Raw genomic sequence first — 26,016 nt, 5'->3', positions numbered from 1 at the left:
TGAAGCACAAGTGGAAGAGAGAAGAGTAACAAAATGTGGCATCACAGCAACTGTGAAGGGTACAAAATCTGGCTCAGAATTACCAGCAGCTCTCCACGGTGGGAGGCATGGAGCTCATTCCAAAAAGAATCTAGACAAATCCTAATCCCAATTAATGTTTTTATGAAACAAAGAGCTAGATATCTTTTTTTTTTTTTTAACCAGCTCTTAGTTGGTTAAAGTAAATGTTTGGCAATTACCTGTTGGTTTCCCAAATTATTTAACCAGCTTGATATTTCTGAAACTCAAGTTTTCTAAGAACCACAGTCCTGATTCATTAATAATTTTAATACTAAAGGTGGTATTTAAAGGGTGGCTCTATAGTGAAGAAAGAAGGTAAGGTGCACAGCCATGGACACCAAAAGGCCATACCCATGTTACACCAGGCGCTCAATGCCCACCGAATTCAGTTCAACAATCATAGGTCAGGGTTGGAAGTCGTGGAGCGGGGAGGCGGGAATTGAAGAGGGGGAAAAAGTAAAAAAAAATAAAATCTTCTATGAAAATCAATAAATCAATCAATAAAAATTGAGGAATACACAACCTGGCTTTAATACTTACTTTGGAGTTTCTGTCGAGAAAATAAGGCATTGACATAAATATAGATATAGAAATTAAAGGATTAGAATAGTGTCCAGAAATTGAGACCCACATATAGGGTTGAATGGTTTTTTACAAAAGAACAAACATCATTTACTAGAGAAAGAACAGCCTTTTCAAGAAATGTGGCTGGAATTACTGAATATCCAAATAACTTCTACCAATAATAAAAAATTTCAGACTCTCCATCACAACATATTAAAAATTAATATGAAAAAATCATACACCTAAAGAACAAATATTATAAATACTCTAGAAGAAGCAGAGAAAAATAATTTTTGTGACACAACAAATTTATAAGTTGGTCTTCATCAAAATTTAAACCTTCTACTCTTCAAAAAATACTCTCAAAAAAATGAAAAGTCCACTATTCATAATAGCTATTTCTAAAGAACAGTTAATTCAATTATAAGAAAACTTTAAAATTCATTAAAAATGGGCAAAATATTCATGGACAGTTCATCAAAGTGGATACATTAAAGACCAGTGATAACAAAAACAGATTCTCCACATCATCATTCCTAAATTAAAAACGAAATACTACTACACGCTATCTAAGATGGTTAAAATAAAAAGAAAGGACAGTGCCAAGTGTTGAGCAGGACATGAAGCAAGTGGAACATTTATAGATCGCTGGTGGGAGTACAAAATGGTGCAATTACTTTAGAAGACAGTTCGTAGTTTCTTGTATAGTTAAACATACACTTCCCATATGATCCAGCAATTATACTTCTAAGTATTTAACAAAAAAAAAATAAGAACGTTTGTCCTGCTGGAATTGTATACACAGCTCATACCAATGCTTTTAATAACAGCCCTAAACTGAACACAAGTCCAGAAGTCTATCAACAGGTACATGGATAAAATAATGGTGGTATATAATATGATGGAATACACTTCAGCAATAATAAGGAATGAACTGCTAATACATCTAATAAATGTCACAGACACTGAGCTGAGAGGAAGCTGCTTGTCACAGAAGAGTATGTAGTGTATGATGCTATTTAGATGAGATTTTTAGACCAAAGGAATTACCCTCTAGTGATAGAATGGGTATCACTGATCACCGAGGACAGAATAAGGGAAATATGGGTAGAGGATGACTGCAAAGGGCTCAAATAAAATTGCTGAGGTGTTAGAAATATTCCATACCTTGATAGTAGAGTTGGTTACGAGTGTGGTTACATTTAAGTTATGTCTGTAACTTGAATAAAGAGAAATCTAACTAGGGGCGGAGAACACACAATGCAATATATATATATATATATACATATGCCTTACTGCTAAATTGTACACCTGAAATTTACTGGATTTTGTTAAGCAAGGCCACCGTGAATAAATAGAAAATTAAATAGATAAATAAATGAATGAATGAATAAATAAATAAATAAATAAATAAATAAATAAATAAATAAAAAGATAATCCTGATTTTTAGCTAAAAAAGTGTGAAATTTTCAAATATAAATTATGTGTTATATAAAAAAATGATTGTAAAAATGACCAAAAATCATTTATCAGAAAAATCTTTTCTGTAAAATATTTTTAGTAAAAATAAGTAAAAATAAACAATATGGCTTTCAAATTTTAGACAAAAGATTTTAAAGTAAAGGACTATTTCTCTTTCCATTTCTATTTCATGGAAAGGTCAAATGTCATCAGGATATTAGAAGGACATAAACTTCTTTTTAGCAAAAACATACTCATTATTTAAAATTCCTTTTCTTGCACATTGCACTATGGGGATTTAAGCTTAAGGGCTTTGGGTATTTGAAATTATTTAATACTTTCCAGAGGGGACAGAGCGTTTGGGGTGTAATTCTAGCTCTGACAAATTAGGGAAAAAAAGCTAATAAAATATGGCATTCTTACATGCATCATATAACAGCTCTTGGAAAACTAATGCTTCTCAGATACGTACCAGCTAATGCAAAGAAAGATTAATTTTTTAAAGTTTAAACAAACACAATTTTGCATAATGATAAAAACTAACTACTTACTCACTTGGAGTAGATTTATGAGATAAAGATATGAATCAGTTTCTAAACATGAAAATAAGGATTTATACTTACAAAGCAATAGAGATGGAATGTACTGACAATTACTGACATATTGTAAATATTCCCTTTTTAAAGATATTTATAGATAATAGATTTCCCAGGGTCAAAACGGAGAATCATGGGCAGTGATTTGCCCCCTCCTGCAGCTGCGCAGCTCTGCTTCGAGAACCTGAATGCATCCTGTGTCAAAATTTCCTACTCGCCTGGACCCCGCCTGATTCTGTACACAGTGTTCGGCTTTGGATCTTGGCTGGCTGTATTTGGAAACCTCTTGGTGATGATTTCGATTCTTCATTTCAAGCAGCTGCACTCTCCAACCAACCTTTTGATCGCCTCCCTGGCCTGTGCTGACTTCTTGGTGGGAGTGACTGTGATGCCCTTCAGTGCAGTGAGGTCCGTGGAAGGCTGCTGGTACTTTGGGGAGAGTTACTGTAAATTTCACTCTTGTTTCGATGGGTCATTCTGCTATGCTTCCATCTTCCACTTATGTTTCATTTCTCTGGATAGATATATTGCAGTCAGCGACCCTCTGCTCTATCCAACCAGATTCACCATATCTATTTCTGTCATGTGTATTGCCTTCTCCTGGCTCTTTTCCATTATTTATAATTTTACCCTTCTTAGCACAGGTGCAAATGAAGTTGGACTGGAGGAACTAGTCAGTGCTCTCACCTGTGTGGGAGGCTGTCAAGTTGCAGTGAATCAAAGTTGGGTATTGGTAAATTTTCTATTATTTTTCATACCCACGCTTTTGATGATCATTGTTTACTCCAAGATTTTCCTCATCGCTAAACAACAGGCTAGAAAAATGGAAAGTATGAGCAATAAAACTGTGGGATCATCAGCTAGCTACAAAGACAGAGTGGCCAGGAGGGAGAGAAAAGCAGCAAGAACACTGGGCATCACAGTGATCGCATTTCTGGTTTCATGGTTGCCATACTTCATTGATTCAATAATTGATGCCTTCCTAGGTTTCATCACACCCACATATATTTTTGAAATATTAGCTTGGATTGTATACTATAACTCAGCAATGAACCCCTTGATTTATGCTTTATTTTATCCTTGGTTTCGAAAAGCCATGAAGCTAATCGTCACTGGTCAAGTTTTAAGAGAAAATTCCTCAACAATAAATTTATTGTCAGAGTAGATTCTGGTTTTAGACAGGGAGGACATTGAAAATAGATTCTCAATGGACTCACAATGGGGAAAACATTGATCATAAATATGCAAGATCTTATTAGGTAAAATAAATGAATTATGCTTCAGTTTTGACCCAAACACTTAAATTCAGGTTCAATGTTCTTTGGTAAATATAACATTAATCTGATTGTAATGGAAATAATGCATGTAGCCTTGGAGCCAGAAACGCCTGGATTGCAATACCAACTCTGACATTTAACACTGTGATCTTAGGTTGCTTTGTTCCCTCTGGCCTCATTATATTTCTCTGGTTAATAACTCCTCTTGTAGTAGTCTTGAAAAATGTAAAATAATATATAAAGCATCTAGTATATACTCATGATCTAAATCTTGCCTTTTATTATTTTATATCTTGTCTCAGCTGCTTTGCAATATTTTTCTATTAAAATGTAAATGCAACTAAGATATTTATTTAGAGAAGTGGAGGCCACTTGCTCAGAGAGGATAAAGGAGTGAGCATATGCTGTCGGGTGTTCAGATTTGCCCATCCAAAACTGTGATTTCAGAGTCACTTAAAAAAAGTCACGAGATAGAGCTATTAACTGTAATATCAATTGAGTTATTTGGGAATAACTATAATATCAATTTACAATTGGAAAGGTAACTAGCATCATAAGAACATTCATATACTCAGTGAGCTTCATACTGTTAAGGCTAAAATTACATTAGAGTTCAGAAGTTGTACCAGTTAACATACATTTAAGCCAGAGTTTTAAGATTGTTATTCTTATTTTGTTATGTTACTTTATTTTGAAATATATTTATTCTTATTCAATTCAATTGCACCTTGTTTCAAAAATTATGGACAGGGACTTCAAGGATACACAAAAAGCAAAGCTTAAAAATGTGTACAAAAAAAAAAGAAAACTAAAATAAAGGAAATAAAATGAAGCTAAGACAGAGTCTAGAAAATGTAGTCTGACCTACAAACTTGGTTCCAAAGCACAAAGAGAAATAATTAATTATGTAATCCATAGTGGATAAACCAAGTCAGTTATTTCAGAGAATTGTTCTTGGTAGTCAGACTGGAGCGTGCTGTATGTCCCATGAACAATAAATGGCTTGATTCTATTCTCTTAGCTTTTTCACAAGAAGACATCAATTATTTTAAAGTCTGATTATTATTTTGGGGGGCTGGAGTAAAGATACATCTAACATTTCTTGCTTGTTTAATTTCTAACTGATATAAATGAACATTATGTATTAGCACATAATTTCTATCACACAAATTGCTTTGAATTGGTAAACTTTTCTAAGAGCGTATTCTTTCTGATTATACCATTCTTGTGAGAAATTCTTGTCTTGATTTTACAGATGAGAAAAGTCAACCCTAACTGCTTACTGTCATTGTATCCACAATTCCTCAATTCCAACAGTGAATATCATCAACTTATTTTGATACTAGAGGTTTCACTATAGTAACTTTTTCTAATCCTGTGTTGCAAGCTACAGAATAATCCTACTGCCTATTTTAAAGATAAAAAAGCTAAATCAAAGTATGTAAGAATTCTGATGACTATTATAAAGCTTCAGGATTCAAGCCAGTACTTTTTGTTTGATGCTAGATTTATATATCTGTGCTTGTCTTTCCTTTCTTAGTAGCCTTTCTAATATATTAGACAATCATCTGATTTTATTACTGCCATTCCTAGATCAACAGACTAACCTGTCTAGTTTTATAAGTGTTTGAAAATTCTCGTTTAAAAGACACAAGCTATAGTCCTCATCATTTTTTTCTGTGAACTACTCTGGTTGTGTGGGTTTAGTCTACAGGCCTTTGCTTCAATGAACATTTATTGAGTGTTTTCGGTATGCAAAACTTGATCTCCAGAACCAGAAGGATCTAACAAGAAAAACAATTTCAACCTAATCATTATTTATCTATGTTTATGGGACACTCATTCTGTGCTTGGAACTGCCTTGCCTGCTCTTAATCTTCACGACAACCCTATGAACAAGGGAATGTTATTACTTCCCTTTTGAAATGAGGAACCTGAGGCATAAGGAGGTAAGTCACATGCCCACGGTGGCATACTTGTTTAACATTAGAACCAGTATAAACACCTAGCATGGGGGGTGGGGTGCAGAAAGTAAGTTTCATAACAAATAATGATTTCTCCCTTCACAAAAGAGAATTGTCCTCTGGAAAGTGCCCACTCTCTAACTGTAGGACATTGGTAGCTGAATTAAAGGGATAAAAAAATTTCCCATATCAAAAATGCTATGTATTTTTTTCACATTCGCCTTGCCACTCGGTCATTGGACTGTGATAAAGGACTCACAAAAATTAGAACTGAAAGAAACCTTTTAAATAATCTATTCTAAGCCATGCTTTTTTAGGTGCAAGCTACGGCTTAAGTACCCTGAGCAAGACAGACAACCAGAATCTCATACATTCATATAGAGGACTAGCAACAGTCCAGTTTGCCCATCAGTCCACAGGGCCTAGATGGGTCCATCCTCATATCCTCCAATAATTGGTTATGGCGTAATCTCTCATTTCTGAGAATTTTGCCTCAACTCTTCTCCATTAGATCTGGCCTACCTGGCCCAATAGATTTACGGCCATCCATTTTATATATACATATTTTTCAAATAGCTTTCCGAAGTTTTATTGGATTTCACTTATAGTGATAATTTTAACTAGAATTACAATTCTGGTTTTAAAAAAAATCCCTCAGAACTTTAAAAGCATTTCTCCAATGGCTTCTAAGACCTCGTATTGATAAGCGGTGTGATGCTAGCATGATGTTCATTCCTTTGTCATTCCTCCCTCTGGCCCCTGTCCTAAAGCTTTTTAAGATTTTCTCTTTATACTTGTCTGATTGTGTTCCCTCTATATTTTTTGTTTGTCCTCTTTGCACTTAGTGGATACTTTTAATTGGAAGCCTTAGACCTTTCTTTAATCCAGAAGGAACATTCTGAAAATTGCTTTTGTTGTCTTCCTTTTACTCTCTGATTGCTCTTTCTGGGATTTAGAATTTCTCTCAAGCTCTATTCATGAGAATAGCTCTTACTGCTATAATAATCTCCATTGTTTGTATTTTGGGTTGTATTTTTCTCCACTCTGTTTTTTAGTCAATTTAATGCCATGACTTTTTTTTTTTCAGATATGCTTTAGAAGTCATTTCAGTGGGACTTCAGATAAGATAAATAAAACTATGTGCTCGGTTATGTTAACAAGGCCGATCTTCAGACATAGGTACCAATTCAACCATTTCAATTGGGAAAGTGTTGAAATGCTTAAATACTAGTTGGGAAATATTTATTACCTTGAGCTCTCATGCAACCCCTTGTAACCTTATCTCTGGTTTCTCTTCTCCAAACAACAAAGGTTCCTCATGATCAACTCTACTGAAACATCAATGCAAGGCAAAGGAGGGCACCTGAAGGGCCTGCTCTGTCTCTCAGAAAAGCATCCATTCTGATTGGTCCTTGCCCACATTTTGCCACATTATTTTTTTTTGCTTTTCTTTTTAGTACTTTGAAATATCAACCCTTAAAATAACTCAGAAATCAAGTGTTCAAGTTTTGATGAGAGATTATCAACAATAAATTTATTTTGGTCATGAAACTTAAATATGGGAAACTTAAGAATGTATTCAAAACTCCTAAATATTTATTTATTATTTACTTCTAAGAAATGAAGAGATTGCTCATTGTGTGTGGTAAGATGGTTGGAAGTATTCCTCAAATTTTTCAGTAAAAGTATGAACAAATGGGACTCTATTCAGCAGATTTGTCCTTTCTTAGGAAAAATTGGCACTCTCGTCCCATTGAATATGCCACTAATATTGGAACACTTTGCACTGGTGCTTCACAGATGTAAAATAGGTTGACTACGTTAGGTACTAGTGCGTGCAGACTTGGTCTCTTGTGTCTCCTGGTCCAATTTTTTAAAATACCATGGGCAGATTGCATAGCTTTTCATGTAATTTCTGGGATTGAAATCCCATATAAAAGTGAATTCTAACTCAGATGAAAACTTTAAAGTTACATCCTGTTTAGCACTTTTATCTTTCCTATTGCAATGAAAGCTATTTAATCCTAGGATTTAGAGTAGGGTCCTATAGTGGTGTGGTAGATAAGTCCCCTTTTACAGTTCTTTTCTGTCTCTTCTTGTAATGCCACTCACCCTCTATAGTAGAACAGAAATGGAGTATAGAGAATATTAACGGTGGAACAAAAGATTTCTCATGCCTGGTGGTATCATAGTCCATTTTGGACAATGCCCTGAATGTGGCAGGTACTAAAATATAGGCTCTGTTATGAAGTACATGTGTGATACATATGGGTGACTCATTTTGGGAAAGCCTGCCCACTACCTAGTTCTCTAATGTGGGTTAACCACTGCATTTGACCTCTTTCAACTTCACTTTAGAGTCTATGAGTAGAAAACTTACAGGCTTTTGCTTCTGGGGTCCCCTTGTCCAGGGGATCCCTCCGCTGATGAAGGTATTGGTAGACGATTCAAGGTTGAGTCCCCCTTTATATCTACTTATTCAGTGGTCTTGCAGATCTGCCCTGTGTTTATGTTGAGCACAGGCAAGTAGAATTGGGGAGAAATGGCTGGGAGGAGAATTGGGCCAGCGGGAGAGAAGCCTATGCTGTCACTTTCAAGTGCAAAGAGTCATTAGTTTCATGTGGGCTAATACACACATGGAAGCCAGTCAGGCTTGGCCTTTCTGGCTGGCCATCCATTTTAGAGTACACAAAATGTCTGTAATACATCACATAGGACTTGAGGAAGATGATGAAAAAGTCGATACAGTGCTGATCACTAGATTAGTAACCAGGAACGAAAATGCCTCCTGCAGAGATGCCTGAAGATCCCAAATGAGCTCTGCATGACACGGTCATTATAGGAAGGCTCATTACACAGACGATGTAGGCATGACCGCCAAGTGAAGGTTACAAGGAGACCAGGTTTGGTATCAAAAGATTATATTTCTTTTCTTCTACTTTCTCCTTCTCCCAGTGTAGTAGAGCGGAAAGCAGTGTGAGATAAGGAATAAAAAATCAAAACACAATTAGATATAGACTGTAGTTTTCAAATGGAGTAGAACATAGTGAAAATCTTTAACACTCAGAGTGACTGGACAGCTCTGAGGACTGCCTGAGATCTCACGAAGGGATGACAAAGGAAGATTTGCTCATGTGAAGACTGAGATTTGAGAAAGATTAATTTTGTGTTCTTTCTCTCCCCAATAAAAATATTGCAACAGTAGTTAATATACATTTCTAAAAAATACTTGTTAAACACAATTGAATTATGTGAGAACTAAAATAAGAACTGGCTCACTTATGCAATCACTTGAAAATTTGCTTAGAGTGTTAGTTAAATACATTGACTGTGTCTCATCATTACTATCTGCTGTACATTTACAGTTTAACACTTTGACTGTGCTTTGTGTTCAGGTACTTCTTGCCTCTCATGCTAAGAGACAAGAGTATGAAACACTTCTCTTCCCTTGCTCTCATTAACAAACGTCAGAGTTTGTCCACTGGAAGGACCACAGAGTTCATTAAGGCATCTTTCTGCAATGTCTATCAGTCTATCCTAATGAGGCCTATCTCACACTCCCATACACTTGGGAGATGATTGACTTAATAGGCTTTTATTTTAGAAATGTTGTAGAGAAGTTAAAATTAGCAAGCTAAACGTTATTGTAGATATTAGACTGAAAACTTTGGTTGATGCGAGATTACAAAAGTTTGCCTCAGAAGCTGTCCTTGGTGTTAGAATCACAGACCACTGAGAGACATGATTGCTGCCTAATCTTGATCTTTAACTGTTGCAAATCCATTTACTCAAGATGATCTTATGAGCAAGATAGGAAGCGTCATATGTGTGCAAGAATTTTAGAGGCCTTAGGAAGATCCTCCAATTTATATCTCAGCATGGGGCTAGATATTCTTTATTGAATAACCCCAAATATGAAAGTAAAAAATAACTTAGATTTCTGTGAAGTTTTCATAGGTAGCAAAAAAGGTAGAAAAATGCAGGATAATACTTTTGATAAATACATTTGATATTAATTTCTCTATGTGATTGATTTCTTGAATATCTACTTTTATTGGCTCATGTCAGTTTATTATCATTCATTACTGCTTCACTGTCTCTAATGTTTGGAGTTCATCAGATGCTGCTCTAGTGTGTTGTGATGGATATAAAATTGTTATCCACTGGCAAAATATCACATTTACTATTAAATATACAAGTGGGTAAGGACAGGGCTTCCTAGAAATTTGGGTTTCAGAAATAATAAAATTTGTTAAATATTTGTAAATCAGCAAATAATAATCAAATTTTAACTTTACCAGCAAAGAACATCAAAAATAGCAACAATAACAACTTCATGTACTTTGCCAATATTTCATAAAAGCATGCTTTAATATCTAAAGTATGGGAAAGATTATTTAACAAAAAAGGACAGTCTTGTAAAATGAATAAATCTTCTATTATGAAGCACTTGTTTCATCATTCGTTTTTTTCTGACCAGTGAAAAGTTTGCCACAGTCCAGTTTCTGAGACTGACATTTCCACACAACTGAGTTAAAATTTGAAGACAACAATGAAATGAATAAATACCGATAAATAACTTTAGAAATATGTTTCTTTCTGTGTAGGATCTGTGCACCCGCTAGGACCCGGCCTTCACCTGAGGTCTCTGCTTCCAAGCAGGCAGAGTGACAAGGTGGCCATGCATCCCCCTTGTTCCTCTTCATGACATTAGAGTATTCTCTCTCCTTCTTCCTTAGAACCCCCAATATCATCAGATTGTGTCACTCAGGCCTCTCTACAATACTGTTAAGCACTGACCATAGGGTCATTCTTCCATCTTTTACCTTCATATTAATACCCATCACTATGTTATTACCTCTACTACTACTCTCAATATCTATACTAAAACATAAACATTTGCTATGAGTGCTTTAGAAGTATCAGTTCCTTAAGTCATCATAATAACTCCCTGAAGTAAGTAGTAGTACTGTACCCCTGTCACAGCTGAGAATACTGAGTCCTTGGGAGGTTAAGAAGTTGAGGAGAACCTGGATTGTACCGTAGGCAGACTGTCTCGAGTCCATATTCTGCCTCGAGTCCATATTCACCTCACAGGTTCTAGATGCCCTGTGCTTTGAGGATATCACCTCCCACCCTACCCAAGCCTCTCATTCACATGGTCATAACCTAGGACTTGCAGTTATCAGCAATACAATCTGGGATCTGAAACTTTGGTCCTTCTTGAAATCAGAACATTTTTTAAATTTTAAAAGGCTTATCCATTGTATATTTTGAATATACCAGTGAAGTATGTGAAGCACTTGTAATTGACACATTGCTCTCTGTGTACCAAAGAATCAACGTTCAGACAGTGGAAAGAAGTAATGCTAGAAATGATCTCATGTCGGTGTTTGTCAAGAAATTGATTAGGACACAAGCTTCTAGTGTTATAGCATTTGGAATTTCAGAATCTGGGCTTATACTAAAACCTAAAATCTCTCCATTTTGTGTATTTGATCACCTTGCAGGCTCGCTTGCTCTAGAAAGCCAACTACAAGTAACTTTTAAACTCTCACTTGTTGGACGTTGTAACTCTCCTCCTCACCAAGCTGAAATGCCAACGCCAGTTTCTAATCACTCCTTAGAAGTAAAGTTGATTGGAAGAAAAGATCATTCACTTGTAATTTTTTCTGTTAATGATTACCATATTCTGTCTGTCTGTCTGTCTCTTTATCTATCAGGTCTTATCTACCCGATACTATAGTATCTTACTGGTTTTATATAGTAACTCAGTTTTAACTGTAAATTAGGTCGTTTTCCTGTCTTTACTTACGCAGTTCTATATGGTAGGTAATATTACTCCAACATTAAAAATGAGTGATCTGAAGCTGGCGAAGTCAGTAAGTTGTCCAAGATCACAGGGCCAGGATTTATCCTCAGAGCTTTCAGAGTGGAACTCCTGTGCAACGATTCTCTAGAGACATTGCTTTTCTCTCTTAGAAGATGGGCTCTCCCTACAGCTTATACCCAACACATGTACTGACACTCTTTATCACTTTTCAAGAAATAACATGAAGAGCAGAAAAAAACACAAATGGAAGGTTAAAGAATGACTCCTGATCCAGCAAATATATATATATATATGAGAAGAGTTTTAGAGAAGAGTTGGATGATCTTAAAGATCTGCTGCAAATATTTATGTTAGAAATACTTAACGTTGAGATATAATTCCTAAGATACTTTAATCACTTTAAGATGTAGTCCCTAAAATATACCAATGAAGCTAGTTTTGCTTCATTAGATTAGAAAAAATATCTCAGATATAAATACTCAACGATATTCTGTGAAAATAAAATGAGACACACGGACAGAGCTAACTTCAATGCTCAGATGAGAATAGAGATGTTTATTGGTAATAGTACTCTTAATGTATTTATATCATCACAAATATGGCATATAGAAGTATATACATATATACAGGTCATAATTATGTATACTGTTTTATAATCTAGGCTATAGATTTTTAGTTTTGTTGTTTTTAGTCACAAAATATATTACGGTTGTTTATCCATGTCAATGTATACAAAACTTTCTAGAGTTTTTAATGGCTTCATAACATTCCCTTACATAGATAGAAAATTATTTAATTTATCTTATACTTATGTAGGTTTTTCCAGTTAATAATTAAGACTTATACAATGAATGTGCTGGTCAGGTTTGCTTCCTTGCCTTGCTCTTTTCTTAGGATTACTTGGTGGAAATAGAAGTACAGAGTCACGTGAGATGTATGATTTAAAGTTTCATGTAAATATTTTAATTCATTGTAGAAAGGAGAAACTAAATTTTATTTTCCCTATGTCTATATGACTATGTTTAACTCTCATGGGAGTGCACAATTTCCCACACTCTAGTTAACATCAAGTATCATTGATCTATCTAATATCTTCCAATTTGATATATCAAACTCTATTATATTTTAAAATTATTGTACAATTGGCATTTTAATGTTTTTTTAGCTATTTGTAATTTTCCTCTGAAAAATGATCAATTCATTCATTTCGTGTAATGCTTATTGCTTCCTTACTATTTTGTAAAAAGCTTGCACTTTTAAACCTATTAACCCTATTTCAACATGTATAGTGCCATGATTTTTCCCGTTAGTCTTTTTTTCCCGTTAAGATGACTGTTTTCTTTGAAGATTAAATATTTAAATTGAGTGCATAAATTTCAGTGGGTTTTCTGTTATAATTTTACCAGTGAAAAATGTCTCTAATTTTTTAACATCTGAAAGAAATCAGTTTTGGTTTTCTGAAATGAATGAAACAAGATACTTAACAACATAGTCCCCCAGGGTTATATGACATATCAACAGTTCTTGAAAATTCCATCTTTTTCCCATAACTTACAATACGTGGTAATTTTTATCATGGAAAATGTATAAATTTTGGATAGTATTACTAGAAAAAGAAAATGACAGAAAATTGAAGTCCATCATGCTGACAGGTAGAACAACACACCTCATAGAATAAGAAAACAGTCATTCAACAGAGAATATCTATTGCAAACATTGTACCATTTGCTCATGGTTATTTTCATGATCACAAAATACGCCTCAAACATATAAAATATGAATCTTGTCCTAAGTCAAAATGGCTTGAGTATATGGCTCAGAGACCTCTAGGAGCTCCAGAAAGACCGACGCTCAGAAACAAGCTTCTCAAAATGAAAGCAAAGTTGCCAAGTCCACAGAAAGACAAGGTACACAAAATTGTCACAGTAAAGACAGAATCAGGAAACCTTTGAAAATGACAGAAAGATAAGGTTGGTAGGCAAGGTAAAAAAGATACGGGAGGCCTGCAAAGATAAAATAATTAACAACTGACAGAGAAGGGAAGTGTGCAGATTTGAGGAGACTAGAAATTATGAGCTTCGTGTTCACCACTCTTGTAGATACATTTCTATCAAATACTTAGAGAAGTTCAATTCACCAAGAGAAAGCATAAAGGTTATGCTGTAGAAAATGAGGTGCCATTTTTTTCTCACCAATTTAATGAATCATTACCATGTATTGTATTTCATATCATAATTATTGAGAAGTTTCCAATATGTAACCATATCAACTTCAAATCTTTCAAACCATCAATTTGAAATTGAGGCTTATTTATAAATTAACTTATGGTTGATAAACTCTCATTTATTACTTGGCACTCATAAGTTTTATTGCTCTTCTAGAGAAAGGATAAAAAAACAATCAATCAAATGATTTAGAACAGAATTAGAATTACTGAACCAGAAAAATATCTCATGAACATAAGAAGGGATTATAAAACCCAAAAACCATTCAGTGAATGAATCAAATACATGTGGTAACCATGAGATCAAAAACAGTAACTGTGAACCGAACATAGTAGCTTCTTTTCTCTCTCTGCTAGCTACCTTGGTCTTACAATTCCCTGATAATGTAGCTATTTTCCACTAGTAGTTTCAATTTTTTCAATTCTGTTTTCCAGCTCCCCCCAAAATATATTTAATCATCTTAACATGTGAGATGTGAAAATAATAAAGATTTTATCAATATCCAGTTTGATTTACAACAAGCTGACATGACCTGTGGAGCAGAGAGCACTTACTAATTCCTACATTCCATTCTCATGGACACCTATATGCAAGGGGCAGAAGCCATGAGATATTGAAGCAAATTCCTGACACAGACACCATATGGACATTAAGCATAATAGATTGACTGCTACCCAAATGTCTTCCCTGGGGAATTTAAGCAAAGCAAAGGGGGAAGGAACAACAACAACAAAAAAGCCATAGCCCATGATGTCAATCACCGAGAAAGTTTTGACAAGTTGAGAGTGAGTAGATAACTTTATAAGGAAAGAAGAAAAGAAATCAAAGAAAACAAAGATGTTTTTTGGTTAGCAAGGGAACTGTCAGTGGAATAAAAAAGAAAACTGAGGGAGGGAAGTGTCTGCAGGGAGTGAGATATGGGGAGCTCTGCAACACTTAACAAATAGGATTTAGCATTTATTAGTCAAATAAATATTTTGGGGGAAGTAACGGGGAAGTACACATACTAATATAATTGAAAAACATTGATTTACCTTATTAAATTTGAAGAATATGTTTTTTCTTTATAATAATAGTCAATGACTTGATTTTCAAAAACTCATTTTATTTGGACAGTGTAAAGATATCTTCAACTATCTCAATCTAATTGCTTACATGTGTTCAAAGAACAAAATCATTGCTAATGAAATGTGTTTGAAAACCCATCCACTTACAATAACTTTTAAGCCTTTCCTAAACCATGGGTAAAATAAAGCATAAATCAAAGGGTTCATGGCTGAGTTATAATAAGCACAACAAGGGTAAATCTCATAAATATAAACAGGAGTTATGAAGCCCATAGAGGCCTCAATTAGTGAGTCAATACTATAAGGTAACCACGAAATCATAAATGCTACCACGGTCACCCCCAGTGTTTTAGCTGCTTTCCTCTCCCTCCTGGCCACTCTGGATTTATAACTATCTGATGATGATTCTGTATTGCCAGTAGTATTTTCCATCCTTTTAGCCTGTTGTCTAGCCACAAGAAAAATATTACTATAGAGAATGATCGTAATGAGGGTAGGAATAAAGAAGGATAGAAAATCTATCAACACCCAGTTTTGATTTATAACTGTCTGACAACCTCCTATGCAGTTGAGGGCACTAGCTAATTCTTCTAGCCCATCGTCATAGGCGCCACTGTAGAACACGGCACCACTGTATGCAATGGGCAGGATTCAGGAGATGCTGATGTATATTCCTGACACAGACACCGTGAACCTGGTAGGATAGAGCAGAGGGTCAGTAACAGCAATGTACCTGTCGATGGAGATGAAGCACAAGTGGAAGAGAGAAGAGTAACAAAAAGCCGCATCACAACAAGTGTGGAAAGTACAGAAGCTCTGCCTGAAGTACCAGCGGCTCTCCACAGACCTGACCATGCTGAAGGGCAGCACCTTAACGTACACCAGAAAGTCAGCGTAGGTCAGGGAGGCGATGAGAAAGTTGGTTGGAGAGTGCAGCTGCTTGAAATACTGGACTGAAATCATCACCAAGAGGTTTCCAAACACGGCCAGCACAGTCCCAAAGCCAAACAGTGCATAGAGAACCAGGCGGGGTCCGGACGAGGAGGGCATTTTCACACAGGATTCGGTCACATTTTCGTAGTACAGCTCCGCAGCTGCAGGGGGTGACGAGTTGCTACTCATGATTCTCTCTTTACAAAGGGAGAATTCGGTCCTTCTTGATTATCATGAGAACTATGAGATTCTAATATCAGTATTCCTGGGGGAGAAAACATAAATACACCAAGATGACTGAGGAAATTATCAGCTATTACTACTCATATTTTCTTCACTTTACCAATTATTATTATAAATCTCAAATGTTTAACAAAATACGATCCAACAAAAATTATAGGTACAATTTTTACTGGAAGTTAATTTCAACTAATGATTGTTTCCCTTCATCTGATACAATTTCCTTTTAGTCAAAAATATATGTTTTTATTTTTTACCTCCAGAATTCCTCTATGCCACAGGCACTGTTCTAGAAAGAAATTATAAGGCTGAAGGATCATCTCTCGTCTGTTTCTGGGTTGTCTGCCTAGTCTCCTGCCTAAAGCATGCAGTCCTCCTCCTAAATAGACACCAAGAATGGACAAATCCCTAGATGGAGTCCGGCAGTGCAAGTTGTGAAATTGAAAGATGATTTTTAACAGCGATTGCCAAGAAAGTTATTCTAGAAAACAGCTCTTTACATTAAAGTAGGTTAGTTGTCGTATTTCTTGGGACAAAGGTTTTTTTTCTTTTTAGACTTGAGCAGTTCCTCTCTTCTCAATATTGACACACCAACTTATTGGGTTTTTGTTAAAAATGCAGTAGGGTGCAAGCAGTGAGTGTCAGTACTTGGCTTGTTCTCTCCTGTTATGCATCATGTTTTTGCATCTGCAGTGGTAACCAACAAACAGAGAAAGGTAACATACATTGAAGACCACTTGAGATTGATGGAATATATTACACCAAAGCATTAGAAAACAACATGGTGCTTATACACACCAGCAGTTTGAGATGCTGGTAGAAAAGAGGTTGGTTCTCCTCTCAAGACCTTTTCACTGGAAGAATATTTGCCAAGTATGTCCCTGAATGTGAGAAAGGGGCAGGAAACCCTCGAACTACACATTGGTTTGTGGTTCCAGGTGATAGAACTTCCCAATGCTAAAAGAAGTCAAACAATGAGAAGGAAGCTGTAAAATGGGAACACGTTCCTTGGTCATTTGCCATCCCTGGAATGCTGGAACATTGCAAAGCAAGGAAAAGCGTTATTCAGACTTCCTAAGGAAGGGTTCAGACTCTTCCCATTGCAGAGCGGTGACCTTAGAGATATTTGTGAACTTGCTTTTCAAGGTGTAAGAGTGCTGTGGGTATTATTATGAATCCATCTGGCCTTCTGATTCCTAATCAAGAAATTTCACACTCTGAACCGAATAATCTTTTAGATTCCTGCTAATAATTTTGAGAGCCTAATTTCATAGTGACACCGCTGATATAGACAAAGGTCTAGATCAGGCTTTCTCAAATTCAGCACTATGAACATTTGAGTTCAGAGAACTTCTTGCTATGAAGATCTGTCCTGTACATTGGCAGGCTTTTAGCAGGATCCCTACTACTAGATGCCAGTAGATGTCAATAAAATCTCTCCAAATGTGAAAACCAAAAATGTCTCTAGACGTCGACAAATGTTCTCTGGGCACAAATGGCTCAATAGCCTGCCCCACTGAGAACTATTATTCTAGGCAATAAAAAAGTATCATATAACACTTCTCACTTTTGGTAAAGAAATAACTTGGTATCTTCCGCCATTATTCTGAGATTTATTCATTAATGAATTTTTCTATTTAACACATATTTATTGATTCCAAGGAGTTGGATGCAAAGTAATGAAACAAAGAGATATGATCTTTAGCCTCATGAAGTTTCAATTTTGGGGTTGAAAAAAACTTTAAAGAAGTACACAGAGAAATGGTTAGATGAATACATATTGGAATAGTATTATAAAGGTAAAACACAGAAGTTCGTGATAGTGAAATAAGCAGCCAGACAGGAAAGTATAGACAAAAATTTTGCAATAAAAAGGTTAAGGCAAAAATGCTACTTTAATAGTTGTAAATTAATGACATAATATACATCAGAAAAAAATAAATGACAATGAATAGAGCAGTAGCTAAGATTTTTAGACCTTTGTCAGCAGTTGAAAACAATGCAAAGAAATATTATGTCGATAACAAAGGGAGCCAGAGAAAGAAAGACAGAGATGAAAGCCTAGCTTCTTGTGGTCTGGAAGTGGGAGTAGGGTGGGAGGCACGGAGCTTATTCCAAGAAGAATCTGGACAAACCCTAATTCCAATAAATGCATTTATAAAACAAAGAGCTAGATATTTTCTTTCTTTCCTTCTTTTTTTTCCCCAGCTCTTAGATGGTTAAAGTAAATGTCTGGCAATTACCTCTTGGTTTCCCAATTTATATAACCACCTTGAAATTTCTGAAACTCAAGTTTTCTAAGAACCATAGTCCTTATCATTAATAATTTTAATATCAAAGGTGGTAATTTAGTGGGTGGCTTCATAGTGTAGTTGTTACCATGTCTCCTTTATGCTCAGAAGTTCCTGGGTTCACGCCCCCGGTGGAGTCACGAACCATACCCTGGGTGTGCCGGACTCCAGGTGCACGCCATGAGCATGAGGGATCAGAAGCCCCACCTTGAGGGATTCAGTTCTTAAAAGGAAATGTCAACAACCATAGGTCAGGTGCGAAAGTCGGGGTGGATATTAAAGAGGGCGGAAAAAATAAAAGAAAATAAAATCTTCTAAGAAAATCAATCAGTTTAGATGATAAGGCATTGACCGAAATATAAATATAGAAGTTAATGGATTAGAATAGAGTCCACAAATAGAGACACACATATAAGGTTGAATGGTTTTTGCAAAAGAACAAACATCATTTACGAGAGAAAGAACAGTCTTTTCAAGAAATGCTGCTGGAATTACTGAATATCCAAATAACTTCTACCAATAATAAAAAATCTCACTCTCTCCATCACAACATATTAAAAATTAATATGAAAACAATCATAAACCTATAAGAACTAATATTATAAAAACTCTAGAAGAAGCACGGAAAAAAATAGTTGTGACACAAGAAATTTATAAGTTGGTGTTCATCAAAATTTAAACTTTCGACTTTTCAAAAAATACTCAATGAAATAAAGAGTCCAATATTCATAACACACATTTCTAAAAAACAGTCAACTCAATAATAAGAAAACTTTAAAATTCATTAAAAATGGGCAAAATGTTCATAGACAGTTCACCAAAGTGAATACATTAAAGAACAGTGATCACATAAACGGATTGTCAATATCATCATTCCTAAATTAAAAACGAAATACTACTAAACATTATCCAAGATTGTTAAAATGAAAAGAAAGTACAGTGTCAAGTGTGGAACAGGACTTGAAGCAATTGGAACATTTATAGATTGCTGGTGGGAGTACAAAATGGTGCAATTACTTTAGAAGACAGTTTGTAGTTTCTTGTATAGCTAAACATACACTTCTCTTATGATCCAGCAATTGTACTTCTAGGTATTTCCAAAAAAAAAATAAGAAGAAGAACATATGTCTATGAAAACAATTGCATACAATGCTCATAGCAACACTTTTAATAATAGCCCTAAACTGAACACAAGTCCAAAAGCCTATCAACAAGTACATGGATAAAATAATTGTGGTATATTAATACGATGGAATAAATCTCAGCAATAATAAGGAATGAACTAATAATATACCTAGTAAATGCCATGGATACTGAACTAGGAGGAAGCAGCTTGTCACAGAAGTGTATGTAGTGTATGATGCTATTTCGGTGAGATATTTAGACTGAGAGAATTACTCTCTAGTGATAGAATGGATATCAGTGATCGCCCAGAGCAGAAGAAGGGAAACATGGGAAGAGATTGACTGCAAAAGGGTGCAAATAAATTTGCTGAGGTGTTAGAAATATTCCATACCTTGATTATGGAGGTGGCTACGAGTGTGGATACATTTATCATGTCTGTAACCTGAATAAAAAGAAATCTATTATGAGCGGTAAATACACAATGCAATATATATATATATATATATATATGTATTATTCCAAAATTGTACACCTGAAAGTTACTGAATTTTGTTAAGCAAGGTCACCAAGAATAAACAGATTAATAAATAGATAAATAAGTGAATAAATAAATAAAAAGGTCATCTTGATTTTTACCTAAAAAAGCGTGAATTTTTCAAATATCAATTATATGTTATATAATAAAGCTGATTGTAAAAATGACCAGATATCATTTATCAGAAAAATCTTTTCAGTAAAATCTTTTTAATAAAAATAAGTAAAAATAAACAATATGGCTTTCAAATTTTAGACATAGATTTTAAAGAAAAGGACTATTTCTATTTCCATTTCTATTTCACAAAAAGGTCAAATGTCATCAAGATATTAGAAGGGCATAACTTCTTTTTAGCAAAAACATAATTGTTATTTAAAGTTTCTTTTCCTCTGCACATTGCACTATGAGGATTTAAGCTTAAGGGATTTGGGTATTTGAAATTATTTAGCTACTTTCCTGGGGGAAAAGAGTGTTTGGGTGTAATTCTAGCTCTGACAAATTAGGAAAAGAAAGCTAATAAAATATGGCATTCTTACCTGCATCATATAACCACTCTTGGAAGACTAATACTTCTCAGATATGTACCAGGTAATGCAAGGAAAGATTTTTTTTTTTTTTAATTTAAACGAAAAGAATTTTGGGTAATGATAAAAACTAACTACTTATTCACTTGGAGTAGATTTTATGAGATAAAGATATGAATCAGTTTCTAAACATGAAAATAAGGATTTATACTTCCAAAGCAATAGGGACGGAATGTACTGGCAATTACTGACATATTGTAAATACCTCCTTTATAAAGGTATTTTAAAATATCTATTTAAAAGGTATTAAAAGACAATAGCTTTCCCAGATGTCAAAACGGAGAATCATGGGCAGTGATTTGCCCCCTCCTGCAGCTGCGCAGCTCTGCTTCGAGAACCTGAATGCATCCTGTGTCAAAATTTCCTACTCGCCTGGACCCCGCCTGATTCTGTACACAGTGTTCGGCTTTGGATCTTGGCTGACTGTGTTTGGAAACCTCTTGGTGATGATTTCGATTCTTCATTTCAAGCAGCTGCACTCTCCAACCAACCTTTTGATCGCCTCCCTGGCCTGTGCTGACTTCTTGGTGGGAGTGACTGTGATGCCCTTCAGTGCAGTGAGGTCCGTGGAAGGCTGCTGGTACTTTGGGGAGAGTTACTGTAAATTTCACTCTTGTTTCGATGGGTCATTCTGCTATGCTTCCATCTTCCACTTATGTTTCATTTCTCTGGATAGATATATTGCAGTCAGCGACCCTCTGCTCTATCCAACCAGATTCACCATATCTGTTTCTGGCATATGTATTGCCTTCTCCTGGCTCTTTTCCATTATTTATAATTTTACCCTTTTTAGCACAGGTGCAAATGAAGTTGGGCTGGAGGAACTAGTCAGTGCTCTCACCTGTGTGGGAGGCTGTCAAGGTGCAGTGAATCAAAGTTGGGTATTGGTAAATTTTCTATTATTTTTCATACCCTCGCTTGTGATGATCATTGTTTACTCCAAGATTTTCCTCATCGCTAAACAACAGGCTAGAAAAATGGAGAGTATGAGCAATAAAACTGTGGGATCATCAGATAGCTACAAAGACAGAGTGGCCAGGAGAGAGAGAAAAGCAGCAAGAACACTGGGCATCGCAGTGATAGCGTTTCTGGTTTCATGGTTGCCATACATCATTGATTCAATAATTGATGCCTTTCTAGGTTTCATCACACCCACATATATTTTTGAAATATTACTTTGGATTGCTTACTATAACTCTGCAATGAACCCCTTGATTTATGCTTTATTTTATCCTTGGTTTCGAAAAGCCATGAAGCTAATCGTCACTGGTCAAGTCTTAAGAGAAAATTCCTCAACAATAAATTTATTGTCAGAGTAGATTCTGGTTTTAGACAGGGAGGAAATTGAAAATAGATTTCCAATGGACTCACATTGGGGAAAAAAATGATCATAAATATGTAAGATCGTCTTAGGTAAAATAATTGAATTATGCTTCAATTTTGACCCATACACTTAAACTTAGGTTCAATGTTCTTTGGTAAATATAACATTAAAATCTGATTGTAATGGAAATAATGCAGCCTCGCAGCCAGAAACGACTGGATTGCAGTAACAACTCTGACATTTAACACTGTGATCTTCGTTGCTTCGTTCTCTGTTCCTCATTATATTTCCCTGGTTAATAACTCCCGTCTTGCAGTAATCTTGAGAAAATGTAAAAGAATATATAAAGGATCTGGTATATACTCATCATCTAAATCCTGCCTTTTATTACTTTAAACAGTTCAACCTCTGTCTATATCTTCTCTCAGTTGCTTTGTAATATTTTTCTATTAAAGTATAAATGCAATTAAGATACATATTTAGTAAGTTGTTGGCGCCTTGCTCAGAGAGGATGAAGGAGTGAGCATGTACTGTCTGGTGTTCAGATTTGCAGATCTAAATCTGTGTTTTCAGAGTCAGGTAAAATCAGGCAAGAGATAGAGCTATTAACTGTAATATCTATTTAGTTATTTGGGAATAACTATAATATCAATTTACAATGGGAAATGTAACTATTATCATAAAGTACATTCATACACTCAATGAGCTTCTTACTGTTAAGTGTAAAATTACATTAGAGTTCAGAAGTTGTACCAGTTAACATACATTTAAGCCTGAGTTTTAAGATTGTTATTCTTATTTTATTATGTTACTTTATTTTGAAATATATTTATTCTTATTCAATTCAATTGCGCCTTGTTTCAAAAATTATGGACAGGGACTTCGAGGATACACAAAAAGCAAAGCTTAAAAATGTGTACCAAAAAAAAGAAAACTAAAATAAAGAAAATAAAATGAAGCTAAGACAGCGTCTAGAAAATGTAATCTGACCCACAAACTTGGTTCCAAAGCACAAAGAGAAACAATTTGTTTTGTAATTCAGTATGGATTACATAAACCATAGTGGATTACATAACCTAGTCAGTTATTTCAGAGAATTGTTCTTGGTAATCAAAGTGGAGGGTGCTGTATGTCCTATGAACAATAAATGCCTTGATTCTATTCTCTTAGCTTATTCACAAGAAGACATCAAGATTTTAAAAGTCCGGTTATCATATTTTGGAGCAGGAGTAAATATTATCAAACATGTCTTGCTTGTTTCTTTAATTTCTAACTGATATAAATCAACATTATGTATTAGCACATAATTTCTATCACAGAAATGCTTTGAATGGGCAAACCTTTCTAAGAGTGTATTCTTTCTGATTATACAATTCTTGTGAGAAATACTCGTCTTGATTTTACAGACGATTAAAGCCAACCCTGACTACTTACTGTCACTGTACCCACATTTCCTTAATTCCAACAGTGAATATCATCAACTTATTTTGATACTAGAGGTTTCACTATAGTAACTTTTTCTAATCCTGTGTTGCAAGCTATAGAATAATCCTACTGCCTATTTTAAAGATAAACAAGATAAATCAAGGTATGTAAGAATTCTGATGAGTATTATAAAGCTTCAAAATTCAAACCAGTACTTTCTATTTGATGCTAGTTTTATATATTTATACTTGTCTTTCCTTTCTTAGTAGCCTTTCTGATATATTAGACAAATCATCTGATTTTACCACTTCCTTTCCTAGATCAACATATTAACCTTTCTAGTTTTATAAGTGTTTGAAAATTCTCATTGTAAAAGACACAAGCTACTGTCCTCATTATTTTTTTCTGTGAACTACTCTGGTTGTGTAGGGATTGGTCTACAGGCCTTTGCTTCAATGAATATATATTGAGCGTTTTCGGTATGCAAAACTTGATCTCCAGAACCAGAAGCATCTAACAAGAAAAGCAATTTCAACCTAATCATGATTTATCTATGTTTATGGGATACTCATTCTGTGCTTGGAACTGTCTTGCCTGCACTTAATCTTCACAACATCCCTGTGAACAAGGGGATGTTATTACTTCCCTTTTGAAATGAAGAACCTGAGGCATAAAGAGGTAAGTCACATGCCTAAGATAGCATACTTGTTTAACAATAGAACCAGTATAAACACCTGGGTGGGAGGTGCAGAGAGTAAGTGTCAAAACAACAAAAGATTTCTCCCTTCACAAAAGAGAATTGTCCTCTGGAAAGAGCCCACTCTCTAACTGTAGGACATTGATAGCTGAATGAAAGGGATAAAAAAATTTCCCATATCAAAAATGCTATGTTTTTTTTTTTCACATTTGCCTTGCCACTTGCTCATTGGACTGTGATGAAGAACTCACAAAAATTAGAACTGAAAGAAACCTTTTAAATAATCTATTCTAAGCCGTGCTTTTGTAGGTGCAAGCTATGGCTTAAGTACCCTGAGCAAGGTCAGACAACGGGAGTCTCATGAATTCATGTACAGGGCTAGCCACACTGCAGTGCTATCCATCTGTCCACAGGGCCTGGATGGGTCCATCCTCATCTCCTCCAATATCTGGTCACAGCACAATCTCTCCTTTCTGAGGATTTTGCCTCAACTCTTCCCCATTAGATCTGGGCTACCTGGCCCTATAGACTTATGGCCATCTATTTTATATATACATATTTCTCAATTAGCTTTCAGGGGTTTTATTGGATTTCAATTATAGTGATAATTTTAACTAGAATTATAATTCTGGTTTAAAAAAAAAATCCCTCAGAACTTTAAAAGCATTTCTCCAATGGCTTCTAAGACCTAGTATTGATAGGAAATGTGACGCTAGCATGATGTTCATTCCTTTGTCATTACTCCCTCTGGCCCCTGTCCTAAAGCTTTTTAAGATTTCCTCTTTATATATGTCTGATTTTGTTCCCTGTATATTTTTTGTTTGTTCTCTTTGCACTTAGTGGATACTTTTAATTGGAAGGCTTAGACCTTTCTTTAACCCAGAAGGAACTTTCTGAACAATAGCTTTTGTTTTCTTCCTTTTACGATTAGATAGATTTTTCTGGGATTTAGAATTTCTCTCAAGTTCTATTTATGAGAATACCTTTACTGCTGTAATAACCTCCATTGTGTGTATTTTGGGTTGTGTTATTCTCCACTCTGTTTTGTAGTCTATTTAATGCCATGACTTTTTTTTTTTTTCAGATATGCTTTTGAAGTCATTTCAATGAGACTTCAGATAAGATAAATAAAACTACATGCTCAGTTATGTTAACATGGCTGATCTTCAGACATAGGTACCATTTCAACCATTCCAACTGGGAAAGTGTTGAAATGCTTAAATACTAGTTGGGAAATATTTATTACCTTGAGCTCTCATGCAACCCCTTTAACCTTATCTCTGGTTTCTCTTCTCCAAACAACAAAGGTTCCTCATGTCAATTCAACAGAAACGTCAATACAAGGCAAAAGAGGACACCTGCAGGGCCTTCTCTGTCTCTCGGAAAAGCGTCCATTCTGATTGGTCACTGCCCACATTTTGCCACATTATTTTTTTTAGTTTTTTTAGTACTTTGAAATATCAACCCTTAAAATAACTCAGATATCAAGTGTTCAAGTTCTGATGAGAGATTATCAACAATAAATTTATTTTGGTCATGAAACTTAAATATGGGAAACTTAAGAATGTATTGAAAACTCCTAAATAATTATTTATTATTTACTTCCTAAGAAATGAAGAGATTGTTCAAAGTGTATGTATGGTAAGATGGTTGGAAGTATTCCTCAAATTTTTCAGAAAAAGTATGAAGAAATGGGACTCTATTCAGCAGATTTGTCCTTCCTTGGGAATAATTGGCACTCTTGTCCCATTGAATATGCCACTACTTTTGGAACACTTTGCACTGGTGCTTCACAGATGTAAAATGGCTTCGCT

The 26,016-nt window shown here is 35.1% G+C and overlaps 3 protein-coding genes across 3 annotated transcripts; 2 read left to right on the top strand and 1 right to left on the bottom strand.

Moving 5' to 3' along the window:
- Nucleotides 1-2,815: 2,815 nt before the first annotated feature.
- LOC120606265 (trace amine-associated receptor 7a-like) lies at nt 2,816-3,912 on the top strand. Its single transcript, XM_039867386.1, has one exon. The coding sequence runs from the start codon at nt 2,816-2,818 to the stop codon at nt 3,845-3,847; it is 1,032 nt and encodes a 343-aa protein (XP_039723320.1). The 3' UTR covers nt 3,848-3,912.
- Nucleotides 3,913-14,966: 11,054 nt separating this feature from the next.
- Nucleotides 14,967-16,170, bottom strand: LOC120606264 (trace amine-associated receptor 6-like). The gene is given in 1 exon segment (XM_039867385.1): nt 14,967-16,170. A coding segment is annotated over 1 exon segment (1,038 nt). The 3' UTR covers nt 14,967-15,132.
- A 4,873-nt stretch (nt 16,171-21,043) lies between these two features.
- Nucleotides 21,044-22,075, top strand: LOC120606263 (trace amine-associated receptor 7a-like). Its single transcript, XM_039867384.1, has one exon. The coding sequence runs from the start codon at nt 21,044-21,046 to the stop codon at nt 22,073-22,075; it is 1,032 nt and encodes a 343-aa protein (XP_039723318.1).
- Nucleotides 22,076-26,016: the final 3,941 nt, after the last annotated feature.

Source organism: Pteropus medius, unplaced genomic scaffold (genome assembly GCF_902729225.1).
Source record: "Pteropus medius unplaced genomic scaffold, Ma_sr-lr_union100, whole genome shotgun sequence".
In the NCBI taxonomy this organism is placed as follows: domain Eukaryota; kingdom Metazoa; phylum Chordata; class Mammalia; order Chiroptera; family Pteropodidae; genus Pteropus; species Pteropus medius.
Note: the sequence above shows the minus strand (reverse complement) of the source record. Positions and strands in the feature narration are given on the sequence as shown.